Source organism: Lactuca serriola, chromosome 7 (assembly GCF_051521515.1).
Source record: "Lactuca serriola cultivar US96UC23 chromosome 7, Lser_US96UC23_V15, whole genome shotgun sequence".
NCBI lineage: Eukaryota > Viridiplantae > Streptophyta > Magnoliopsida > Asterales > Asteraceae > Lactuca > Lactuca serriola.
The window spans coordinates 103,246,025-103,254,968 of NC_136414.1; the positions used below are offsets into that span (position 1 = coordinate 103,246,025).

The following is an 8,944-nucleotide window of genomic DNA, read 5'->3' on the forward strand; positions in this document are numbered from 1 at the left end:
GTTTATAAATTGTACTTGTTCTTCGATTATACAAAAAAATAATAATAAGTATGATGTTTGAAAAAGATAGCAAAATATCCAGATCCAAGGCTCGAGACCGAGTCCCTGAGAATACAATTCGTTTTGAAACGCGTCAACATAAAATGTTGGTGAGTTCATAAGCATATTTGTAAGAAAACTTTGTAACATCTTTGTTTATAATAAGTTGTCAAACTCCAGAAAATCCAATATTTCCTATAAAAGTAGTTTGCGAGTCTCGTTCCAATACCGTGTATAATTGCATGCATGTTCTTTATTTTCCTTTGTTTGTATTTGAAAAGAGTGTGTTCCCAAAAAATCCTATATTTTCTGTATATAAAAGAGTTGTGGTCTTAAAACCCTAAGTCCGGAGGGGTGAAATTAGTTTACAAAATAGACGAAACATAGTTGTGTATTTTATAAAACTAGTAGAGTGTATATCCTTCGTTTGAGTGTTTTGTAGCACCAAAAATACTCTATTTTTGTTGTGACTAGAACTTGTCACAATTTACACAAAATTACATAAAACCTTGAAATTTATTATGTTTCCATAATTTTACAAGTGTTAGTGGTAAAAGTTTACATAAGCAAAATTTTACCATTTTTGAGTGTAAACTCTCATATTTACCTTTTTTCAAAATTTGATAACCATAATTGCTTTAACATTTCTTTGGCATTATTTGTGATTTTTAACACACATTTCAAAGAACCATTTTCACTTAGCAACTTGTCTCATTTTCAACATGAAACCAAAATATGTGAAACTTACACCAAGATAACTTTGTTCCAACAACTTAAGACTTTGTGAAATCTCGAGTTTAATGAGTATTAGCATGAAATATTAACATTTCAACATACATATACATATATACACAAAAGTACATGCAAACATCCAAAGATTTCGTAAAAGACTTGACTTGTATTCTCCCCCAAAAGGATAAAAACTTGAAAAAAGTGGGGTATGAAGCTCACCTTGCGGATTGTCGAAATGTAGAAGAAGAAGAAGAAGGATTTTCGAGCCCAACTTGCTTTTGGCAGCCGCATAGAGAGTAAGGAGCCCTCGGTTTTGGCACTCCAAAGAAAAAGAAGAAGAATGCTTGCAAGAAGTTTATAAAAAACCCTTCCATGCTCTATCTTATATAACGCCCAAAAAGTGATAGGTGACCATAAAGTAAAAGGAGAGACAACTTTGTCCCAAGTATGACAAAAGAAGACCATGCTTAGTCTCCTCCCTTAATTTCGAAAAAAGTATGTCCAAAAGAAGACAAAAGTTGTCTCATGCTAGTTTATATACACATACATATTATCTTAATAAAAATCAATTATTTTTATAAAGAATGCCCAATATATATATATATATATATATATATATATATATATATATATATATATAGTCATATATAAATATCTTATTTTATATAAAACTATCTTTTATCTAAATTGTAACTAGTTTATTAAGATATAAATATAACTTATAAATAATCATACTTTATGATATATTTCATAAGTTGTTATTTTTGTAATAAATATTATTTCCACAATAATAAACTCTCAATTAGTAAAATATTATTTCCAGGAAATAATAATTTTCCAATTAATTACAAGTGTTGATATATTTATTAGTAATCAAATTATACTAATAAATAATCAATTGACGGCAACTTGCTATATAGTGTGACCCTATAGGATCATATATTATTAGCAACATCATTCTATAATGACTCTTGGGCATACTAGATCTTTTAGTTATAAGGTTCGACCTTATATGATCTTTCTGAGGATGTTTTTATGACATTGCATTAAGGATACCATTCTAAAGGAGATACAAGACTATGTAAGTTGTTAAAAATCGATATACGGGATCAAACAGGCCCCTCGGAAATGGAATGAGAAGCTTTGTTCTTCTTTATTTTGTTTGGTTTATGACATAGTATAATTGCTATTTGTAAGAAACCAACATGATTCTATTGTTATCTTACATATATATGTTGATGATATGATACTTACTAGTAATAAAAATGAAATTGATAAAGTCAAAGTTTCTTTTAAAATCTTAGTTTCTTATCAAGGGTTTAGGAAAACTAAAACATTTTCTTGGAATTGAAGCCATTGATATTAATAATGGTGTTTTTTCTAAATCAAATAAAGTACTACTCATAGTTGTTACTTAAGTTTTGTATGCTTGCACGTACACCTGTCAAAACTCCACTAGAAGCTAATTTTGTTGTTAGCCGTGATGGAACTGATAAAAATGGTAGTTATTTGGTTAATGTAACTGAGTTTCAGAAGTTAACTGGAAAGCTTATTCATCAGACTGTTACTAGACCAAATATTTCTTATGTTGTTCAAATTCTAAGTCAATATATGTATTAACCCATGAAATCACATTTGGATATTGCTTTTAGATTATTGTAGGGATGAGCAAAAGGACCGAACCGGCCGGAACCGGCCCGAACCGGACCGGAACTAGGAACCGGCTTCGGCCAAAATCAAGAACCGAACCGGCCCGGCGGTTCTACCGGTTCCCGGTTCCTACCAGTTCTTGTCGTGTCTTCAAATGTTGGAATCGGTCCTTGAAAAATAGCATCATACGGTTCCGGTTTTTGCCGGTTCTACCGGTTCCGGTTATATCGGTTCCGGTTCCCGGTTCCAAAAATCCACAAAAATAACGTTCCGGTCCCGGCCCGACCGGTTCCATCGGGTTCCAGTTCCGGTGTCGGTTCCGGTTCCGGTACCGGTTCCGGCCGGTTCCCCGGTCCATATGCTCATCCCTAGATTATTGTGTTTATAAAATGTAGTCCATGAAAAATGTGTTTTTATTACTAAAAGTGATAGTTTAAGTTTGGTTGGTTTTGTTGTGGATGCTGATTGGGCTAAATGTTTGTCAACTTGTAGATCTATAACAAGTTATTTGGTGTATTTTGGAAATTCTCTTATTTCTTGGAAGAGTAAAAAACAAAGCCATGTATCCAGATCATCAATTGAATTTGAATACAGATCTTTGAGTAATATAACATGTGAAATAATTTTTATATTGAATTTTTTGAAAGATGTTCAGGTTGATAAATTGACTCTGGTAAGTGTATTTTGTGATAACAACTATGCAATAAAATTGGTTTTAAACCCCACATTTCATGAAAAAACAAAACACTTTGATATGGATTTACAAGTTGTTAGAGAAAAAGTTTTACATGGTGCTTTAGATATTTTGAAAATTGATTCAACTTTCCAGAACGTAGATATTTTAACAAAGTCTTTGATTAGTTCTCAACATAATGTCCTAATTCACCGACTTTGTTTATTAGATTCTTTTTTAAAAAACTAAAGATAATATGTTAAGTTTGAGAGGGGTATTGGAAAATGAGAACTAATGATATCATTGGTAGGCGGAAATGAAAAACTAATTGTCTGGAGCAGAATAAATGAAGTCATAGCAAGTTCAGATGACAAAATTAAAAGAGTAGGAGTTGGGGAGGCGGATGACAAGGTCATGAGGATGTGAGAGTGGTGAAATAGACTGGGTAGTTTGGGAGAAAATGGAAAAACTGAAATGAAGTCTTGATCTAGACGGCTAAGTCATTTCAATATTACAAAACAATTCAATTCGAAGGTTTTCTTTTACTTATGGTTTTGGTTTTGTATTTTTCTAACTTATTTAAATAATTCTAAAAACTTGCATATAAATAAACGGGTCATTTTCGAGCCATATTTGAGTTGAAATTCTCAACCTTAACCTTACCCATTTAATTTTCGTGTCGTGTCGTGTCAACCCGTTTATTTAAATGGGTTGAAATATCTTACCCAAACCCGTTTATTTCGTGTCGGGTTTCGTGTCGTGTCAATTTTTGCCACCTCTACTTGGATGCAAACCTGTTAAAACTCCTTAGATCGTAATGTTGTAATTAGTCGCGTTGAAGTTGGTAAAAATGATGTTTTTTTAAAAAGAAAATTGATCTTTTGAAGCTACTGGTGAACTTATTTATTTAACTATCACAAGACCTAATATTTTGTATGAAAAATCAAATATTCTCCTATATTTTGTTTCTACTCAACAATCTACCCACTAAATCAAGGCATATGTCCAAATCAAAAGAACGGATTAAGAGAGAGAATTAATTAATTCCACATATTATCATTTTATAGAGTAGAAGGATAAGTAGTAACAGAAGATAGGAACATTTTCTATAGAGTGCAAACATAATTTTTCATTTTCTATAGAGTGTAAACATTGAGTCAGTTTATGAACATTCCACAGAAAATCACATCTAAATGTTGCATTTCGTGGTTAAGGCATTTAAAACATAATTCAGGTATGGGTGTCACTATTTCTAAAATTGAAGGATTATATCATAGTGCTTATGTTGATGCAAATTGCACTAAATGTTTAACCATAGAGGTCAATAACCGGGTATTGTATTTTTTTGTTTGGTAATTCAATGGTTTCATGAAAAAAAAAAAAAAAAAAAAAAAAAGAAAAAAAAAACACCAATATAATCTGAGTATATTGCACCAACTTCAGTGACTTGTGAGATCATGTGGGTATTAAAATTGTTTTTTAATCTTTCTATTAAGGATTTAGTCCCACTAAAAGTATTTTGTGATAATGAATCTTCAGTTAAACTAGCATTAAATCCAGTTTTCCATGAAAAATGGAACATTTTGAAGTGGGTGGTCATTTTGTTCGTGACACTATCTAAAGGTGTTTCAAAAGTTGTTAATTTTATTTTGAAAAACAGATTGCTATATTTTTACATAATATTTAACTTCAAGTCAACATTGATTCTTAACCTCTGAAATGGTACTTGTAGATCAGGTTAAAAACTAAAGTGGTTACCAAGGTACTTAATAGTTAATATTGTGATAACTTGGACTGTTTTAGTGAAGGTTTCTCTTTTGAGGGACCTGCTGGTAAAGTTTGATGACTTGAAGGACTATGATGTAAAGGATGCTGACGACTAACTCGTTGACTGGAAGAGATGCAGAGATTGAAGGTGTACAAAACTGATTTCTAGTGGACTGAAGAAAGCGCGGTTCTAAACGATCCGGGTTCGACCCGGTATCACAGTTAACTTATATAACTTTGATTTTTAGTTCATTTGTAAATAACTTGTATTTAAGTTTCTCTGGAAATTCTCTCTAACATTGCTCATCTTCTCTACTAGATACTCGCCTTACAAGACAAACCCAATATGTCCACGTCCGACTCCAACCAAGAAAACTCTGGTATTTCAAGATCCTGTTGACTTGAGTATATATAGATTCATAAAATTTGTGTATATTAGTAGAATATCAATGAAAATATAGATTAAATGGCTCATCGGGTCAGATTGTGATCTATCAGCTAATGGGTTAGATGAGATCATGATCCATTTCATTTTACTTATTACAATGCTTCTCTACTTTAGTTTGGTTAGTTATTATTACGAGATGCTTGAGAAAAAAATTTGGTGGTTAAGAACTCCATATAATAATTATTAATTATAATCTGGTTTTGATAACCAATTTCAGAAAATGATGATTCAAAGTCATCAAGTAATGGCAAAGGCAACGTTACTGGAAACATAAATCAAAGGATTCTATTTGGTGGTGAAGGTTCCGAAAGGGCATTCTTGGGTCAGGTCGATGACAACACTCCCATCCCTTCAGTCGTCCCTGATTGTGGAACTGTTGTTTCTGTTCAGAAGCACAGAGTAGAAATCTTGAAAGAGCATGCTGAATGGCGGGTAAGCATCGAAAAGTATACATGAATTATATTTATAAACAAAGACAAAATTTATAAATTCATGGGAAAACTTTTGACTCTAAATCTACATTTTATGCTTCAAAACAGTCACTCTTTAATAGCGGGTTGCTACAACCTCGTTTTGGCTCACCCCTCTCTTGAAAGGGGCTTATTTCATCCTTTCACTCTAACTTAGTGTAGTAATAATGTCAAAAATCATTTCAAACATCACAAAATGGATCAAGAGGCTTATTTCATTCTTTCACTCTAACTTAGTGTAGCAATAACGTCAAAAATCATTACTAACATCACAAAATGGATTGGGATGCTTGCATGGTACAATAATGGACCATAACTGTAACTTGGTATATTCATGTCATTTTCACAATATTTCAACAGTCGTCTTAAAGAATTAAGAAAGAAAGAAACGATGTCATTTTCACAATATTCAACAGTTGTCTTAAAGAATTAAGAAAGAAAGAAACGATGTCATTTTCACAATATTCAAAAGTCGTCTTAAAGAATTAAGAAAGAAAGAAACGATGCCTGTGACTAAGCATTGGTGAACTTTTAAATTTCTATGGCATTATTTGCTCTTTATCATTTTCTAGATAATTATTTTTATTTATAAAATTGATATCCCTAACTGTAAATTGCCATTTGGCAAGATAACATATTAAAAAAATACCCACTACGGGTGGGTAGAACAACGGAGTCGGTGGATTTTCAAGACATTTTATTACTTTTTATATTATTTTACAAACACGTTTACAACAAGAAGCTACCTGTTGCTCCTAGTTGTTAATATAGAAGCTAATCACAAATACATGATTTTTAATGATCAGGAGTCTTCAAGCATGAGATTTCAAGGATCCAAAGAATTAAATTTTTTCACCGAATATGGTGAAGTGAGTAGGTACAAGGTAAAGGAAATTATTGGTGAAGGAAACACTAGTATTGTCTGCTCTGCATATGATACTCATACAGGGGAGATGGTAGCGATAAAAAAAATAAATAATATATTCGAAAATGTTTCTGTTGCTATCAGTGTCACTCGTGAGATTAAGCTACTTAGGCGCCTTTATCATCCAGACATTGTCAAAATTAAAAACATCTTGTTGCCTCCATCCAGAAAAGAATTTAATGATATATACGTGGTGTTTGAGCATATGGATTGTGATCTACACCAAATCATTAAAGCAAACGACGACTTAACACCAGAACATCATCAGTTCTTTCTTTATCAAATTCTTCGAGGACTGAAATATATACACACAGGTACGTATACAGTGTTATCATGCCTTGTTATAATTATGTGTATATATTCTGATTCTGAAAAATACTGCTTTCATTTAATTTGCAGCAAATGTCTTTCACAGAGATCTAAGACCCAAAAATATTTTAGCCACTTCTGATTGCAAACTCAAGATCTGCGACTTTGGTATTTCAAGGGTTGCATTCAGTGATCAGCCTAGTGCAAAATTCTGGACTGTATATCCCTAAGTCACCCATTGTAGTAATTAATCTAGTTTTTTATGAAGTTATTATACGATTGAACTAATTTGGTCAACTGCTTGCATTTGATGTGTTCACAGGATTACATTGCAGCAAGATGGTATAGGGCTCCTGAACTGTGTGGATCTTTTTTTAGTAAGGTGAATACAGATAGTCAGATACCACTAAAGTTAAATGCTTTAAATTCATTGCCAATATAATCTCTAAACATATGAGATTTCAATGATAATAAGGGTTTATAATTTACTATACTAAATAGCTTTTTCTATGCAGTATACACCAGCAATAGATATATGGAGTGTTGGTTGCATGTTTGCAGAAATTTTAACAGGGAAGCCGCTTTTCCCTGGGAAAAATGTTGTGCATCAGTTGGATTTAATGACTGATCTTCTAGGAACACCATCATCTGAAACTATCTCCACGGTTTGTTTACATCACAATTAATGATTATGTAAACTTTGATTGATTTTCTTTTTCTTGTATATGACTGTTGATATGACACATGCAGATAAGAAATGAGAAGGCGAGGAAATACTTAAACAGTATGAGGAAGAAAACTCCTTTTTCTCTCGTTGAAAAGTTCCCGAATACAGACCCCCTGGCTCTTGGTTTATTACAAAGATTGATTGCATTTGATCCAAGGGATAGACCTACTGTTGAGGAGGTAATGTTTTATTTATCTATTAATTCAAAATTCCTGCTACGAAAGATCTCATGCACGTGTTAAGAAAAACATGTTTTGTGACTTGTTTAGGCTCTTTCTGATCCATATTTTAAGAATTTGGCTGACGTTGAAAGGGAGCCTTCTGCTCAGCCCATTACAAAGTTGGAATTTGAGTTTGAAACAAGAGAAAATACGAAAGAAGAGTTACGTGAAGTGATCTATAGGGAGATTCTGGAATACCATCCAGTAGGATTCCATCTCACTATTAAATCATAAGAATTAGCAATGCATTAGCTTAATCTTTGGATGTTTGGCAATACTGATTTTTGGCTAAGGCATTCACCACATCTGTGACAAGAAGCTTCTCCACTACGTGACACCAAAGGCCAGGTGAGCTCTGATGAAGATGTTTTTAGATTCTAGACTTGAACATGTTTTTGTATTTTGTATCTTTTGCTTGTTAAATAAACTCTGCTGTCGATCACATGTGATGTTCTTATCTGTTTAATGTCGGTGTACGTATTATTCCATAACGAAGGTAACACTAGCTAGTAGGCACTAGACCATTTTATCTAGCCTATAAATTGGTAGCTCAAGGTCAGTTTGTACGTAATATTTTGGATTTTCACATTGTAATCACTCTAGAAACATATAATCAAGTCCAGTTGTTCTTCGTGTGATTTACTCGTTTATGCATTTTGTATGGGAAAATGACTTAAAACCTAATGAAGTTTCCAAACCGTTCAAAAAATCTCAATCATGTTTTGTCTGTTCAAAAAAACTCAATAAACTTAACATTTTGTCTAAAAAGACCAAGTAAGTTACACTTTCCTGAAAGTCAAATAAGAGAAACGGATGACGTGACTTATTACCGTATCGGAAAAATGACTTGTTAAACCAACGAAGTTTCCAAAACGTTTAAAAAACTCCAATCATGTTTTGACTATTCAAAAAAAACCCAACGAACTTAAACAAAACAACATTGGAATTTTCTGAACGGTTTGGAACTTTATTGGACTTTTTAG

General features: G+C 32.5%; 1 protein-coding gene across 2 annotated transcripts; it reads left to right on the forward strand.

The window, feature by feature from the left end:
• The first annotated feature begins 5,005 nt into the window (after window positions 1-5,005).
• On the forward strand, window positions 5,006-8,603 carry LOC145062601 (mitogen-activated protein kinase 14-like). Of its 2 annotated transcripts, XM_079010182.1 has the most exons (9): window positions 5,006-5,082; window positions 5,181-5,241; window positions 5,527-5,741; window positions 6,586-7,018; window positions 7,104-7,231; window positions 7,336-7,395; window positions 7,529-7,678; window positions 7,764-7,919; window positions 8,010-8,603. In XM_079010182.1, exons 2-9 carry the CDS (start codon window positions 5,208-5,210, stop codon window positions 8,193-8,195), a joined length of 1,362 nt encoding a protein of 453 aa, XP_078866308.1. In that variant the 5' UTR covers window positions 5,006-5,082; window positions 5,181-5,207; the 3' UTR covers window positions 8,196-8,603. The 2 variants fall into 2 exon arrangements, with proteins under 2 accessions (XP_078866308.1, XP_078866307.1); XM_079010181.1 differs by lacking the exon at window positions 5,006-5,082 and having other exon boundaries at window positions 5,108-5,241.
• The last annotated feature ends 341 nt before the right edge of the window (window positions 8,604-8,944 follow it).

Coding starts and splice junctions, on each gene's coding strand:
- LOC145062601 (XM_079010182.1), top strand. CDS start 5,208: ATGTCCACGTCCGACTCCAACCAAGAAAACTCTG. Junction 5,742..6,585: donor AAGAGCATGCTGAATGGCGG/GTAAGCATCGAA, acceptor TTTAATGATCAG/GAGTCTTCAAGCATGAGATT. Junction 7,679..7,763: donor CATCTGAAACTATCTCCACG/GTTTGTTTACAT, acceptor TGACACATGCAG/ATAAGAAATGAGAAGGCGAG.